A 17,683-nucleotide genomic window follows, 5' to 3' on the forward strand; every position below is an offset into this window, starting at 1 on the left:
GCATTACTGACTGGGCACTTCGTTTTGGTGTATCTCTCATTGCGCTTTCTGCTTTATTGGCAATTCTTAGAGTGCATTTACCATTCCTGCCAAAAGATGGAAGGTCACTGTTAAAAACGAAAACAGAGTACAATGTGGAGATGATTGCCGGTGGATTTTTCCACTATTTTGGTATTGTCAATGCTTTCAGAAACACGTTGAGAAGTGCATGTTCTTATTTTACAGACGGGCACACATTTAACATGCAGCTAAATTTTGACGGCATCCCACTTTTCAAAAGTTCTTCAGTTCAACTTTGGCCTATTCTTGGCATGTTCAAAGGTCTATCTAAGAAACCTGTTGTCGTAGGGTTGTTTTGTGGGACCACTAAGCCAAAAAATCTTTCTGACTATCTCAGTCACTTAGTTTGTGAGTTGCAGAGTTTAAGAAGAGGTTTTGTTTTTGGTGGCAAGACTTTCTTTGTCAAGGTAACGTCTATCATGTGTGACGCTCCAGCACGAGCCTTTATCAAAGGTATAAAATCTCACACAGGATACTATGGCTGTGACAAATGTCAGCAGAAAGGTTCCTATGTGAAACACCGCATGACATTTCCTGAGAACGATGCCTCCTGTAGAACAGATGAAGCTTTTCGACTGGGATTAGATGAGGAACACCATCTAACACACTGTCCTCTTCTAGAAACTGACATTGACATGGTAACGGGTTTTCCTCATGATTACATGCACCTTGTGTGTTTGGGTGTAGTGAGACGTCTAACGGATCTGTGGTGTGGTGCAGTGGGCCCCCTGCGTACAAGACTTTCGAGCATTCAAGTCTTGGGTATCTCTGAGAGACTGGTAGCATTGAAGGAGTTCATTCCAGCAGAGTTTGCCAGAAAGCCTAGGGCTCTCAGTGAGAGACTTCGTTGGAAGGCAACTGAATTCCGCCAACTGTTGCTGTACACAGGCCCTGTTGTTTTAAAGAGTGTGTTGCCTCGCCAGGTTTATGATAACTTTATGCTGTTGTCTGTTGCCATCTACATCTTGGCAAATTCAAAATATTGTATCGAAATGAATGATTTGGCTCACTCCTTTTTGGTATCATTTGTTGAGCATTATGGCTTGTTGTATGGCAAAGAGATGGTGGTATACAACATTCATGGCTTGGTACATCTTGCTAGTGATGTTAAAGTGCATGGTCCTTTAGATGGCATATCTGGCTTCCCCTATGAAAATTATCTTGGTGAGCTTAAGAGATTGGTAAGGAAACCTCACAATCCACTTGCACAGATAATCCGCAGGCTGTCAGAACATGAGGAAAGGAACTGTTATTCCACTGATGAAATATCACTGATGTGCCCCCATAAAAATGGACCTGTACCACAAACACTGACAGAAGCAGTACATCAGTTCAGACAGCTTACTGTTGATGGTGTCATGCTGCGAATATCGAGCAAAGATGATTGCATTTCTATTCATGGCAAAGTGATTTCAGTAAAAAACATCATTGCTTATGGGGGTAAAGAGTATGTTATGTTTCAAGAGTATAGAGAGAAAGAGGCCTTATACACTTACCCTCTTGACTCCAGAAACATGGGAGTATTCATCGTGTCCAATTTGTCAACAGTGATGCACTTTACTGAGCTCACAAAGCCCTGGCAGAAGTGTGTGAGGTTGCCTCTGGGAGACAAATTTGCAGTCTTCCCTCTGACTCACACATCTTAATAATATCACCAATTAATGTACATAGTTCTTGAGAAGCAGCAACACCATTTCTGGATTATATTGTGGGACATGCTTTTGTAAGTGGCATTTATATGAATTCGTTTTTTAAATGAATCTAAATGAAGTCTAAAATTAATTACAACTCTTGTTTTTTTCAGCCAATGTATCATATCGTAATCTTTTTAACCACAAATGAAGTCGAGGTTGTCCCCCATAATTGGGTAAGGGACAATGTTTGTATGTGGCCTCCATACAAATATGAAGATAGAGTTAAAGCCATAAAATCAATGGTAAAGCCAGGACCATCCTGGACTCCCTTCAAAATCCGGATTATTTTTACTAGAGGTACATATCCTTAGCTTCCATGGGTCAGATTTACTAACAGGTTGCACCAGCATAAACCGTCTTTTGGTGTCGGGATTTATTAAAGACACTAAAGGTGTGAACAGTTGTTTTTGCGGCTGACCTTGTTGCATATGCGGTTTTAAGAGTTTCCCTTTCAAACTCATGCAGAATCATTCAGATTAATTTAAATGAATCATGCAAGGTGATTAACTAAGGTTTGTGCTAGTTAATTTCCTGGTATTTGCACCATTGTTTACCTCCCCCCAAAAAAGAGATTGTGCCTATTTAGTAAATCTGGCCCATATATATATATATATATATATATATATATATATATATATATATATATATATATATATATATATATTTTCTTCATTTTCTCCTATTATTTATTCATAATTTCTCTTTAATGTTTTTTTTTAGTTTGCTTCACAGAAACCTTGTTGTTTATCTATACAGAAACATATGAAGAAGCTCGCCAAAAACTACCAGAGGCAGAAATAAACACAGACCTTACAGACGTGGACTCGCCCCCCGTGAGAAGAAAAAGACACATGTAAATACAGCACATACAGAGCAGAGTATGGCTGCTGAATGAGGACAATCAATTGAATAATTGATTTTTTTCTTCAGTAAAAGGGCACGTTATTTCGATGATAGTGAAACTGAGGATGAAGCAAACTTTCCACTTCCAGCAGCGCCAGAAGTGCAAATCAACCCCATCAGGAAATGTAAGATTGGCCAATTTGTGCCACAGTTATAGTTCTATTAATTTGTTTTATTAACACATTTGTTTTTTGTGAATTCATTTGAGGAATGCTATCATCAGTTCTGGAAATACACTTTTGTCTTTGAATTTAGTAGGGCTGTCACAAACGATTATTTTTTTGTAATCTGTTTATTATGCTCTGCTTGCATGCTCTGATAATATCTTTCTAGGACAATCTATGAAATCTGATTCTGTTGCATAGAACTGAATAAAGAATAATATATTAATTTGAATATATATATTTATTTTATTATGGACCTATTTTCTGTCCAATTTTTGTGTTACTTTCAAAATAATTGTGGCTATTTTTGTTTATTGACTTATTTTTTTTAATTCAGGAAAATGATTGATTATTTTTGCTAAGTGCATCCAGAAGTTTCGGTTTCGGCCCAGAATTTTAATTTCGGTGCATCCCTACTTAATACATATTATGTAAAAACAATGAGGCATACAATTGGTTTAAATAAAGCAGGGCTCGACATTAAGCCTTGTCATGTGTTTGTCCTTCGGACAAGTAAATCGGTCATTCACTTGGATTTTTTTGTGTTGTAAATATAATTTATTTTCAATGTTAAATCAGCTTTGACGAATCTAAATCTGCATATTTTTACATTTAAAGGGGTCATATAATGCCATTTTTGTACAAGCTAATATGATTCTTTAGGGTCTAAATTAAAAGTTTGTAATATACTTTAATTAAAAATTCTCATTAGTATTGTAAGAACTAATTTTACCTGGTCAAAAACAGCTCTGTTTTCAGCACGCCGTTTAAGTGCATGTGTCTTTAAATGATAATGAGCTGTGCTGACCCCGCCCCTCTGTTCTGTGCGTACCCCTTTTGAAATAACACAATAACCATAACGCGCTGTTCATTATAAACGTGGGATTATGAATTATATTGAGAACGCCGTACATAGAAAACATGCCGTAATGTAAACAGCCGCATTCATCGTGAAGCGTGCTAATGATTTGCAAAGATTAATATAAATATTAATATAAAGGTTAATAAAACATTACACTCACTTCTTCTGGAGGTGCAGCAGGAACACGAATAGTTGGTACTGATCCTTTTTTCAGGAGCAGCTTCTTAGCAAAACCAGCTTTACTGACCCTCGTTTGTAAAGCAATCTGGTTTGTGAAATGATTCGCGCAAACATGAAAGCTTGACGTTGATCGTGGGGAATATTCCCTTCGAAAACAAACTCAGCCACTGCGTCTTCAGCTGTACGGATTTAGGAACATCAAAATGATGCTGTGTTCCTTATTACACCCAAGAACAGAACACCACAATCGCTTAGACGCCATTCTGCTCATAGACAGTGCTCCAGTCCAGCATATCAACAGTGACCGCGTCGGTCCGCACGGGCTATGATTGACAGCTCGCTCACGAGCGAGGGTGGGTCTGTGTTGAAACGCTGCTGTCAATCAACAATCGTGGGAGGGGCGTCGATTTTTGTGACGTCACATGGTCGAACGGCTTGATTTGAGAGAGGGGAAAACATATGAAGATTAAAAAAAAAACACTGGATGGATTTTTATCATTTTATGATGGTTGTGTACAGGCACTGCCAACACACATTTCAGTACAATCAACTTGTAAAAGTGCATGTACCATTATATGACTCCTTTAAAAGGCATTTTTCCCCTAATCGTATTAAATGTCTGCTCCATCGTTCATTTTAAATTCTTACATTTGAACAATTACTTTTTGAATAATGAGACACTATAGGGATTTTATAAAATGTATATTTAAATTTAAATTTAATCATTCATTTATTAAAGATTATATAGTTTCTATGTGTGCTGCACTCATTAGGTTTGATTTCTCGAGAGGTTAAGCAAGCCACAACAGTGAAAACCTTGCTGACCGTACATTATTATCATTCACTTTCGATTGCCACACACATTAAATTATTGTAGAATCATTTTCCCTCTTGTTTTCCTGTACAGGTACCAGCAGAGCAGGGAATTACTCTCTACCACTGGCCAGAGAGGACGCAGAGACTATGAATTGTGAGTATTTGAAAACACTGGGCATGTGAGTTACAGAGTAGATGTGCTTCAATTTGATAATAGTTAGACTTGAACTTGCCTCAAAGCTCCTGAACACTGACCTCTCCAATTCCTCCCTCTTGTTTTCCTGTACAGGTACCAGCAGAGCAGGGAATTACTCTCTACCACTGGCCAGAGAGGACGCAGAGACTATGAATTGTGAGTATTTGAAAACACTGGGCATGTGAGTTACAGAGTAGATGTGCTTCAATTTGATAATAGTTAGACTTGAACTTGCCTCAAAGCTCCTGAACACTGACCTCTCCAATTCCTCCCTCTTGTTTTCCTGTACAGGTACCAGCAGAGCAGGGAATTACTCTCTACCACTGGCCAGAGAGGACGCAGAGACTATGAATTGTGAGTATTTGAAAACACTGGGCATGTGAGTTACAGAGTAGATGTGCTTCAATTTGATAATAGTTAGACTTGAACTTGCCTCAAAGCTCCTGAACACTGACCTTTCCAATTCCTCCCTCTTGTTTTCCTGTACAGGTACCAGCAGAGCAGGGAATTACTCTCTACCACTGGCCAGAGAGGACGCAGAGACTATGAATTGTGAGTATTTGAAAACACTGGGCATGTGAGTTACAGAGTAGATGTGCTTCAATTTGATAATAGTTAGACTTGAACTTGCCTCAAAGCTCCTGAACACTGACCTCTCCAATTCCTCCCTCTTGTTTTCCTGTACAGGTACCAGCAGAGCAGGGAATTACTCTCTACCACTGGCCAGAGAGGACGCAGAGACTATGAATTGTGAGTATTTGAAAACACTGGGCATGTGAGTTACAGAGTAGATGTGCTTCAATTTGATAATAGTTAGACTTGAACTTGCCTCAAAGCTCCTGAACACTGACCTCTCCAATTCCTCCCTCTTGTTTTCCTGTACAGGTACCAGCAGAGCAGGGAATTACTCTCTACCACTGGCCAGAGAGGACGCAGAGACTATGAATTGTGAGTATTTGAAAACACTGGGCATGCGAGTTACAGAGTAGATGTGCTTCAATTTGATAATTCATAGATGCCACCTATGTCACTACAAATAGAACGCCGCCATATTTACGACCGACTCGCCCGTTATGGCCACCCAAACTGCCCGTTTGAATGAGAGAGAGACAGAGATACCTGGAGAAAATTTCAATTTTAGGCTCCGATCCTTATTTGTTACCCCCAGTTTTCTTTTGTCCATTATTATGGCCTCTCATGATATATATAGAAATACTTAAGTCATAGAGCTTCATGGCACGCGTTCATGAGAGTCGAGGCGATGTCATGAATGAATCTATGAATCTGCAGCTGTTCGGCTGGCATGAATGAATGAATCTATCTAATCCGAACAGCAGCACTGGCAGAGTCCAGCTGAGACACCAGCATCAGCACAGCCAGAGACATCAGCCGAATATCATAAAAGACTGCCATATCTGTCCGAAAGAACAGAGGTTCAATTATAGAGAAGGTTTAATACACACACATATCTAAATGAAATAATATTTCGAGTCAAATCTTATTAAATCATTCACTCACGATTTGGCTGCGATTAAAAGCTATCAAGAGGTAAAGATCATCAGTGATTATAATATAACGACTTAAATTGCAGTTTGTTCGTCACATAAAGCTAACATATGAATAAATAACGATATTAATATAACGGACGAGTCGTATTAGATCACTTTTATGATACTTTTGTGATGTTTTGTTTTGTCTTTTATTATTTATTTATTTATTTTTTGCGTGACAGCCCCCAGTAGGCTAACGTTAATCATTCACTTTCATTACATCGACAAGAAGAGTCTCCATTAGGCTACATATTCAAAAATGTCCCTTTGTCTTCCACGGAAAGTAAACTTAAGGATTTGCATATGAAGGTGAGTAAATGACGGCAGAATTATAATTTTTGGAAGAACTAACCTTAGTCCTTTAATATGCATTTTAAGGCTGAGATTATGCATCGTCTGCAGAGCTAACGTTACTTACACAAAATAACATCTAAAGCGCATGTGACAAAGACAATATCGTTATGAACTTCAGAAAAATATTTATTAGATTTAGGTAGGTATTAACTAACAGACAGACAGAGTTATATTCAAAACAACCCCAAATCTTACTAACTTACCATGATAAAGTGCTTTAACATTTAAACAGATCCAACAAATAAAATGAAGAAAAAACATTATCTGTCGATATCTGTCTGTATAATGTTGGGCATTGAGAGTATAATGGAAATATAATTAACCACAAACCAACATGAGACTTCAAGTCTTTTAAATAAATGATTCTCTCTTCTATCCTTTTCTTTTGGTATAGAATAAAATAACAATTCGGGGCTCCTCTTTCGACTGTTGTTGCAGCCAACTGCACAACATATTGCAGGCATTGCTGAGACCGTTGGTCGTAAAGATGGCGGCGCAAAGCTACAGTGACGTCATGTGAACCGAACAAATAGTTAGCCTCAAAGCTCCTGAACACTGACCTTTCCAATTTCTCCCTCTTGTTTTCCTGTACAGGTACCAGCAGAGCAGGGAATTACTCTCTACCACTGGCCAGAGAGGACGCAGAGACTATGAATTGTGAGTATTTGAAGAAAACACAGGAGATGTACTAGTCCAGTCGTTTTATGAAAAAAGGTAGGACAAATTGCAACAGAAGCAAATTCAACTGATTTTTTAATCCTGAATATGTCCTGAGTAAGGGAAAAAAAGCCCAGAAGAATCCCTTTAGGGGAAAGTTTAGAAAGACCCAAATATAGCCTATTCATTATTTTTCTCATGATTAGGGTAACATTTTTAACCTGTATATCACCATGAGAATTACTGAGTTGATTACTTGCATCAAGACAAACAATTTGCATAAATACCACAACAGATCTAAACATTGGGTATAGCCAAGTGAAAATGTCTTGTTGGCATATAACAGTAAAAGACTTGATGTTAAGGTCTGAATGGAACCTGTTTAGGCTACCCATGAGCATTAATACATAGATGGAAGTACTTTAAACCAGCCTTTATTACTTAATATTGCAGAGATGGGGTTTGGGGATGGGACTGTTTCTGGGAGATGAGTCTGAGGGAACAGGAGAGAAGAGGTAAGGAAAATGCAGAAGACAAAGGAAGGTAAAACAAAAAAGTGAACCCTCAGTAACAGTCCCCGGGACCCAGCCCCAAACCCCATCTCTGCAATAATAATTAATAAAGGCTGGTTTAAAGTACTACTTCCTTTATGTATAATCCCAAATGGGATTCTTCAGGGCTTTTTTTTTTTTTTTTTTTTTTTTTTTTTTTTTTTTTACTCAGGATATATTGAGGATACAAAATTAGTTTAGTTTGCTTCTGTTGCAATTCGTCCTAGGTTGACCCCCATTTTGGCTTAAAATGACTGGATTATAATGTCTTTTTATCTTAGAATGTTTATAGCTGTGTCTGAAACCGTTCACTCATTTACTAATCCCTATATAATAGTGTATGGCGTTTGAGTGCACTATATCTGCAAGGAGTGAACGAAAATAAGTGAGTGAATTCGGACGCTGACGTTTACACTGCGCGTCGGAGAGCTGGAGCTGTCGCAGTAAAGGCTTTGTCACACGTGATAAAACTCCTTTTATCTTACATGTTACTTGCTTTATAAAATAAAATTAACAACAATCATATTGACTATTTTGTATATACCTCTGTGCCAGCTTTGTAGTTTCATCGATTGAAATTGTTAAACTCACGCTCACAGATGACAGGGTCATTGAGCGCTTCAGACGACCGTTATGATTACATTCGAATGACAGATGATCAATGAATATTTTTCAAATCATCCACCAAATTATCATCTATTCCTTACAGTTTAACGAGTTAAAACACATTGTTTTAATGCCTAAATAATATTTTAATAAAAAAAAAAATGAAGGTAAAAAAAATTACCTTATTAATATTTCATTTCATTTTAACAAGTAGGGATGTCCCGATCCGATCCACGGCATCGGTATCGTGCCGATACTGGCCCAAAACGCTAGATCGGATATCGGAGGGGAGAAAAAAAAAAAATCCGATACCTATGATCCGATACCCATTAGGGGTGGAACGGTACGTATTCGTACTACTGAACGTACGTTCGGTGCATAGATTTACACAGAGAATACACGGTATAAAAATAAATAAATCTCGCGTGCACATTAATTAATGTAATACGGAACTAACGTTACTGTTAGATACGCGCATATGCGGGTTCTTTAGGGACACCTAATCTGTAGCCCGCCTTACCCCTCATTTACACTGCAAACGTCTGCGGTGCATTACGTCTGCGACAAGGTTTTATTCCGTCCTCCACGCGGTGCCAACTCACACCGGGAGCATTTCAGAAGCGGAGCGAGTGGATGCGCGAGACCACGTGATTTGCCTGTCCAACGTGTTTTTTCTTGATTTTTGGGTTTCTACCATACAGCCTATGGTTTCTACCAATATTGGTGTGTAATACGTTTGGGAGTTTGCACAGAGTGTTTATTTTGAATTTGACAATGTTTTCTTTTACTTTTATTTTGCATTTCCGGTGCGACATGGACGCGCGTCCGTCAAAAATAGACTAGGCGCCTATATTTAGCGAAGCAGCGCGGAGAGCCGCTTCTGGGAAGCTTCTGAAACGCGCCGCGTCGCGGCCGGTGTAAACACAAGCATTGACTAAAATGGGCGCGATCAGCTCCGGTAGCCGTGTCGCAGCCGTAATGCGCCGCAGACGTGTGCGGTGTAAATGAGGGGTTAGCTCTGAACGCGCGTCTATATCGCTTCAAACGCTCACTATATCATTAGACGCGCGCGGCGCGTCCTACTCGCTTTGGACGCGCGAATGGATTCAAACTGTTCAAGCATCGAACTAGACGCGATAGATGCAAATTTGACGCTCTATTCACGTTTGGTGTGAACGCAGCAAAATGAACAGGCTGCGATGTCAAGATTGCAATGCTGAAATGTGTGTGTGTGTGTGTCAGAGAGAGAGAGAGAGAGGCACGGGCGCGATCGAACAGTGGAAACATAAAAACATACTCCGTCATTTTCATACAGGACATCATTAAAACTGCAAAAAGTGTTAAGCCTACTTATATTTGTGTAAAACACAACATTGTGCTTTTGTCAAACTGTAAACTCTTGTCAAACTGTAACTGTCACCCAACCAAAATCACACACACACACACACACACACACACACACACACACACACACACACACACACACACACACACACACACACTGTTTAAAAGCAAAAATGATCTCATCTTTTGGACATTCATCATTGCATTGGTTTTCATTTCTTGTCCTAAAACAGAGCACTAATCTGTTTATTTTTAAGTAACACATTCTACATTGAATAAAAAAGAAAATCAAATGTGTTTTTAAATGTAGTATTATTTTATACAGAAATAAATTATTTATAATTCAGATGAGAATAAAGTTAAAGTTAATTCAAATTTTAAGGAAACAAATATATTGATCTGAAATATAGCAAATTAATTTTAAATTCATTCAGGTTACCAAACATATCTCAAGGTCTTTTGAATAAAGGCTGGCAGTCTTTCATTATCAACTGTTGTTGTGGACTATATACTGGAGAAGTATTTGTTCTCCATTTGAGTGAGATGTTTTTATGTGGCTAATTGAGCAAAGTGCTTCCATTATATTTTATTAGTATTAGTTCAAGAATAAAATAAAAATATCGGATTGATATCGGTATCGGCAAATAGCCAAAGCTGCGGCATCGGTATCGGTATCAGAAGTGAAAAAGTGGTATCGGGAAATCCCTATTAACAAGTCATTTATATATTCTCAATATTTTAATACGTTTTATTCAAGTAATGATTAATAATAATAAAAAAATTAAAAATAAGGATTAAATCAATGTTAAAGCAGAAATAAGATAAGTTGTAAAGTAATCTCTGGTTTAAACTCACTCGCTCCCGGACTTTCATGCGAGCTCAGTCCTCTACGCATTGGATTGTGGGAAATTGTGCTTCAGCAAGTGTACATCGGATGTACGCTCTAGTTCAGAGAGGATTGTGGGTAAAAGTAGTGAACAAATGTAGGGAATGATGTCGTTCACTCAGAATTCGGACACCACTACAAAATGGCCGACACCCTAAATAGTGGATAGGGAGTGATTTCAGACACAGCTTATATCTTTGTGTTTTGTGTTAAAGGAGAACTCCGGTCAATTTTAACATTGAGCTCATTTTTTTTTTTTTTGTACATTTGGAGTGGTGTCAGTACAGAGAACGACAAAAATCGGTGTTGCTTACACCGTGTTATACTCTTTTTAAAATTTCCACCCTGTTGACTTAAATGGGGCACGTTTTAAACCTGCTTTTAGCCTCTTAACATCCTTGATGTGTCATTAAAGGAATCACTCACATGGCTGTGCACTTGTAAAGTGATCACGGGTGAATCTGACTGCAGTAGATGTGAAAGATATGAATAAAAGTGATGTTAATTCAGCCAGCGCACATACCTGTATTTACTTCCTGTTTTCGGTCGAAGTCCACAGTTGTTGATTGTCGACTCTCGACAATCGACTACTGTGGGCTTTGACCGAAAAAAGGAAGTAAATACAGGTATGTGCGCTGGCTACAAATTTACAAAAAAAATTAGCTCAATGTTAAAATTGACCGGAGTTCTCCTTTAATATCTAATGTTAGCCAAATTCAGGGGTGACATTTATTTATGGCTTGTTTTGATGACATCAGGGCGCCAAAAACAAATCCACAGCAACCAAAGGAGGACATCAACACCATTGAAACAGACATCAGTAACCCGTAAATTTACGATAAAACCTTTTCTTCCCATTTAACCCATAATTTACCCATATGCAGTCAGGTCCATAAATATTGGGACATCGACACAATTCTAATCTTTTTGGCTCTAAACACCACCACAATGGATTTGAAATGAAACGAACAAGATGTGCTTTAACTGCAGACTTTCAGCTTTAATTTGAGGGTATTTACATCCAAATCAGGTGAACGGTGTAGGAATTACAACAGTTTGTATATGTGCCTCCCACTTTTTATGGGACCAAAAGTAATGGGAGAGATTAACTATCATAAATCAAACTTTGCAGTCAATTACAGCCTGAAGTCTGGAACGCATAGACATCACCAGATGCTGGGTTTCATCCCTGGTGATGCTCTGCCAGGCCTCTACTGCAACTGTCTTCAGTTCCTGCTTGTTCTTGGGGCATTTTCCCTTCAGTTTTGTCTTCAGCAAGTGAAATGCATGCTCAATCGGATTCAGGTCAGGTGATTGACTTGGCCATTGCATAACATTCCACTTCTTCCCCTTAAAAAACTCTTTGGTTGCTTTCGCAGTATGCCTCGGGTCATTGTCCATCTGCACCGTGAAGCGCCGTCCAATGAGTTCTGAAGCATTTGGCTGAATATGAACAGATAATATTGACCGAAACACTTCAGAATTCATCCTGCTGCTTTTGTCAGCAGTCACATCAATAAATACAAGAGAACCAGTTCCATTGGCAGCCATACATGCCCATGCCATGACACTACCACCACCACCATTGGTATGCTTTGGATCATGAGCAGTTCCTTTCCTTCTCCATACTCTTCTCTTCCCATCACTCTGGTACAAGTTTATCTTAGTTTCATCCGTCCAAAGAATGCTTTTCCAGAACTGGTCAGGCTTTTTTAGATGCTTTTTGGCAAAGTCTAATCTGGCCTTTCTGTTCTTGATGCTTATGAATGGTTTGCACCTTGTGGTGAACCCTCTGTATTTGCTCTTGTGAGATTGTAGACTTTGACAATGACACGCCTAGCTCCTGGAGAGTGTCCTTCACTTGGCTGGATGTTGTGAATGGGTTTTTCTTTACCATGGAGAGGATCCTGCGATCATCTACCACTGTTGTCTTCCGTGGACCTCCAGGCCTTTTTATGTTGCTGAGCTCACCAGTGCATTCTTTTTTCTCAGAATGTACCAAACTGTTGATTTGGCCACTCCTAATATTAATGCTATCTCTCGGATGGATTTATTGGTGGTGTGGCGCAGTGGATAAGACACATGCCTTTGGTGTGAGAGACCCGGGTTCGAATCCACTGTGAGACACCAATGTGTCCCTGAGCAAGACACTTAACCCCTAGTTGCTCCAGAGGCGTGCGACCTCTGACATATATAGCAATTGTAAGTCGCTTTGGATAAAAGCGTCAGCTAAATGAATAAATGTAAATGTCCTTTGAACGCATGATGTAGGTTCACAGCAATAGATTTCAAATGCAAATACTACACTTCGAATCAACCCCAGACCTTTTACCTGCTTAATTGATTAAGAAATAATGAAGAAATAGCCCACACCTGTCCATGAAATCGTTTTTGATTCAATTGTCCAATTACTTTTGGTCCCTTGAAAAAGGGGAGGGGGGGGAGGGGGAGGGGGGGGGGGGGGGGGGGGGGTGGTGGCTCTCTCAAGAGCTGTAATTCCTAAACCCGTCCTCCAATTTGGATGTAAATACCCTCAAATTAAACCTGAGAGTGTGCACTTTCAGCCCATATCCATTAAATAACTATAGCTTGAATATGTTTTGGTAAATACCTGAAAAAATAAAAATTGTGCCTGTGTCCCAATATTTATGGACCTGACTGTAACGTGTGCTAAAATCTACTGCTAAACTTTGGCCTTTCCCACTAATTAGCCTTGACAGCAAGGAATCGCACCTCACACTTTAGACATGGAGAGGCAGAAGTCTTAAGTTGTAAGTAATACTGTGTCAGTTCACTAACACTGCATTCAAATCTTACAGGTTTACCCATATATCCAAAATACTGTTACACATGCGTTATCTTTCACAACAATTTAAGTTCTAAAACTGACCGTGTTTAACTCATTAACCTATTAAACCAAATTATGTACAACCAAATCTGCAGAGCTATAGAGTAAAAAAAGTTTTATTTCCTTCTACTGTCATTTTACATGTTCAAACTAATATATTGTTGTGGTGTTCCCCTCTTTAGCATCATCCCACACTGGTTTCAGTGAAGGTTAGTACTGACTTTTTTTTTTTAATGCTTTTTTTGTTTTTAACACAGTAATATGCTTTTTTTTTCATAGCTTTTTCTTTTTTATAGCTTGGATACGCAAAATTCTTGCAAACCAAGAAATGATCAAAGAACAGATGGGAACGTTGGTTAAATTGGTCTACGATCTCAAAAAATTATCAACTACAGAAGACAACCCAACTTTAAACACAGACTGTTTTCCACTGTCAAGTTTTCAACAACTTCAAGTCATTGAGGGGCAGCTGCAGCAGGAAGACTACAAGACAGCTGTGGTAAGATTTCATATTTCAATAGAACAATTTAACTCATCAATTAACTGTGTCAGTGTTTTCATCTTTTGTTCATTGTACATGGTAAAAAATGTAGTCAACCATGTGTTAAAATCATATCTGTACTGGCTGGGCCGGTTCGACATGGAATGGTTAAGCAACAAGAAAGGTTTGGCTTGGTGAAGAAGCTGCAATTGTACTCACTCTAACTGATTTGCTGAAGTCAAAATGTGGATGGTCATAGTTAGCACTAACCAATGAGATTGATGGTTGTGAATAAGTTCCTCCTACTGCTGAAGGAACTGAAATGAATGTAAATTAGCTAATGATTTTCTCACCCTCAAGTCATCCTAGGTGTATATGACATTATTCTTTCAGACAAATACAATGTTATATTAAAAAAATGTCCTGACTCTTTCAAGCTTTATAATGGCAGTGAATGGCTGTATATTTTCCAAGGCCTGTCTGCTGGAAGCTATTTATTTTTCTTATACGAACGCATCGCTTCGCTTCAAAGAGCCTTTATTAACCTCCCCAGAGCTGTGTGGAGCACTTTTATGATGGATGGACACACTTTTATGCACTTCAAAACAGAAACGGCTATTCTACTATCCTTTTATAGGCTAAATAATTTCAAATGAACTGTTATATTAACCGGTAAAAGCCCAACCCATTTTTGAACATTCTAATCGAGTATGATGTTTGCTTGTTCCTTTATTTGTCCATATATTTATTTTTACAGATAAACACGTTAGCCTTGAGGGGAGGCACAACAGTAAAGGAAAGTGTATGGCGGATTCTGAACTTCCTTTTATCAAATGACATGGCCCGGCAAATGAACTGGAGGGGAATCAATGGAAAAGCGGCATTCAAAGACACCTCTCTGAAAACTGTAATTAATGGTATGGCTTTCTGAACTTAACTACTGTGTTTTATTTGTGTTTGGTGTCAGCTAAAAAACAATTCCCTATAAATGTTAGATTTTATGATAAATAATAATAATTTGCTTATTTACTGTTGGTCATATGTGTCATTTTAGCTGCAGTCAGAAGAAACCGTTTGACTTCCACTGCAACAGACCAGGAAGTAGAAAACTGGATAAAGAGATGGCTGCAGCTTTCCGCAGACAGGGATGGAGGCCGTCGGGCAAGACAAAAAAATTGACTGTTTCTTGGTTCTGACAATTGCCTGTTCTGCCTACTCAACGGACTGCCCTTTTGCCTTGCTCTGTTTTTGAACTATAGATCTGATTCTCCACTTGTTTATTAAATTCTCCTGGTTCTGACACTGGCTCGCCCTGCCTGTTCAACGGACTGCTCTTTTGCCTTGCTCTGTTTTTTAACTATAGATCTGATTCTCACTTGCACACTTGCTTTATTAAATTCTCCTGGTTCTGAGTGACACTTGCTTGACCTTGTTCATAATATGTAGAATTTGTTCCTAATATGTAGACCTTGGTCTAATGTTTTCTTTGGACAGTCCTCCCCTTCTGGACCTCTGCCTGTTTAATTGTATATATTTATATAATGTATTTATTATATTTATTGTTTCCTGTTTTTGATTTTTATTTATAAATATTTGTTTTCTTTGGACTACCTTCTGGTTTCTGGCAGTACCCCCTTCTGGACCCTGCCTGTTTTATTGTGTATATATTTATATAATGTATTATATTTATTGTTTTCTGTTTTTGATTTTTATTTATAAATATTTGTTTTCTTTGGACTACCTTCTGGTTTCTTGCAGTACCCCCTTCTGGACCCTGCCTGTTTTATTGTATATATTTATATAATGTATTTATGTATTGTTTCCTGTTTTTGATTACTATTTATAAATTTAAATGTATTCATGAAATATTTATATTTATTAAATCACTTTTGACTGATTATTTGAGTATTTTCTTTATTATATTATGATTAGATCTGGGCCAGATGTGGCCCATGCCATTTTTGAGATTTGGCCCAGGTGTGGCCCATGTCATTTGAGATTTGGCCCAGGTGTGGCCCATGTCATTTCTGAGATCTGGCCCGGTTGTGGCCCATGCCATTTCTGAGATCTGGCCCGGTTGTGGCCCATGCCATTTCTGAGATGTGGCCCACGTCTGGCCCGGTTGTGGCCCATGCCATTTCTGAGATGTGGCCCACGTCTGGCCCGGTTATGGCTGACTTCTAGCTGCCACACTCAGGTTGAGTCATCGCCGTCATTCCATGCGGTATGTGGGCCAGAAGAATTTGGAAGATGTGGGCCACAACTGGGCCAGATGTCATTTGCTATCTGGGAATCGCCTAGCAACACCATAGCAACCACCCAGAACACCCTAGCAACCGCCTAGCAACGCCCTAGCAACCACCCAGAACACCCTAGCAACCGTCAGCAACGCCCTAGCAACCACCCAGAACACCCTAGCAACACCCTAGCAACCACCCAGAACACCCTAGCAACCGCCTAGCAACGCCCTAGCAACCACCCAGAACACCCTAGCAACCACCCAGGATACCCTAGCAACTGCCTAGCAACCACCCAGAACACCCTAGCAGCCGACTAGCAACACCCTAGCAACCACCCAAAACACCCTAGCAACTGCCTAGCTATGCCCTAGCAACCACCCAGAATACCCTAGCAACTGTCTAGCAACACCCTAGCAACCACTCAGAATACCCTAGCAACTGCCTAGCAACCACCCAGAACACCCTAGCAACACCCTAGCAACCACCTGAACAACACGAATAAGCCATATCTCAGCACCAGAACATCGTACAGACATGTTTGTTGGCTCGTATGCAATCATGTACCACATTCTAGCAACCGAGTGGCGAGTTTTGCCACTGCAAGCACCATTTCACATTTTCTTCAGGAAATGTACATTCTAGTTATTATTATTCTTCTGTTAAAAACTGTTGACTCAAACTCGTCCTAGAGCTTTAACTCTACATACTCCAAACTCGGCTCAGACACTCAAACTGATCTGAAGTTAGTTGCTATATCTTTTTAGACTGATCGGACTTACGGTTTTCCTAAAAATGACGATCAAAACTCCGAAAAACTCCCATTGACTTACATTGGGGAGTTCTAAAAAATTCAAATCCAGATTCAAACTCACCAACCGACGAAAATTTAAATCTAAACACCTTGAAGACTAAACCAAACTGCCGTTCTATATACTATATGAGCCATTGAGACTCATTTAAACTAATGAACTCTAAACTCATACACTTATAAAGTAATTAACTTATAAACTCATGAATTCATAGACTTATGAACTCTTAAACCCATAAATTAATAAACTCTGAACTCATAAACTCATTTAAACTTATAAACTCTAAACTCATTTAAACTTATAAACTCTAAATTCATTTAAACTTATAAACTAAACTCAAAAACTTGTACACTTATAAACTCATCCATTTATACACTTATAAACTCTAAACTCATAAACTCTGAGTGTGTGTGTGTGTGTGTGTGTGTGTGTGTGTGTGTGTGTGTATGTGAACACACACACACACACACACACACACACAC

The 17,683-nt window shown here is 39.0% G+C and overlaps 1 protein-coding gene across 3 annotated transcripts; it reads left to right on the forward strand.

Annotated features, from left to right (window-relative positions):
• Nucleotides 1-232: 232 nt before the first annotated feature.
• Nucleotides 233-16,016, forward strand: LOC307152609 (uncharacterized protein). 3 transcript variants are annotated; one of them, XM_079861401.1, is made up of 8 exons: nt 233-1,783; nt 1,865-2,051; nt 2,511-2,607; nt 2,685-2,782; nt 13,854-13,880; nt 13,968-14,170; nt 14,910-15,069; nt 15,207-16,016. In XM_079861401.1, the coding sequence occupies exons 2-8, from the start codon at nt 1,868-1,870 to the stop codon at nt 15,329-15,331; spliced, it is 894 nt and encodes a 297-aa protein (XP_079717527.1). In that variant the 5' UTR covers nt 233-1,783; nt 1,865-1,867; the 3' UTR covers nt 15,332-16,016. The 3 variants fall into 3 exon arrangements, 2 of the variants coding, with proteins under 2 accessions (XP_079717527.1, XP_079717528.1); XM_079861402.1 differs by lacking the exons at nt 233-1,783; nt 1,865-2,051; nt 2,511-2,607; nt 2,685-2,782 and adding exons at nt 7,355-7,436; nt 11,582-11,650; nt 13,535-13,594; XR_013820024.1 differs by lacking the exons at nt 233-1,783; nt 1,865-2,051; nt 2,511-2,607; nt 2,685-2,782 and adding exons at nt 11,575-11,650; nt 13,544-13,594.
• Nucleotides 16,017-17,683: the final 1,667 nt, after the last annotated feature.

Source organism: Squalius cephalus (genome assembly GCF_949319135.1).
Source record: "Squalius cephalus genome assembly, chromosome: 24".
Lineage (NCBI taxonomy): Eukaryota > Metazoa > Chordata > Actinopteri > Cypriniformes > Leuciscidae > Squalius > Squalius cephalus.

What these genes read in the sequence shown, in the direction of transcription:
- LOC307152609 (XM_079861401.1), top strand. Translation starts at nt 1,868, where the DNA reads ATGTATCATATCGTAATCTTTTTAACCACAAATGAAGTCGAGGTTGTC. An exon ending in GTGAGAAGAAAAAGACACAT is followed by an intron (nt 2,608 to 2,684) that starts GTAAATACAGCA and finishes TTTTTTCTTCAG; the next exon opens with TAAAAGGGCACGTTATTTCG. An exon ending in AAGACTACAAGACAGCTGTG is followed by an intron (nt 14,171 to 14,909) that starts GTAAGATTTCAT and finishes TTATTTTTACAG; the next exon opens with ATAAACACGTTAGCCTTGAG.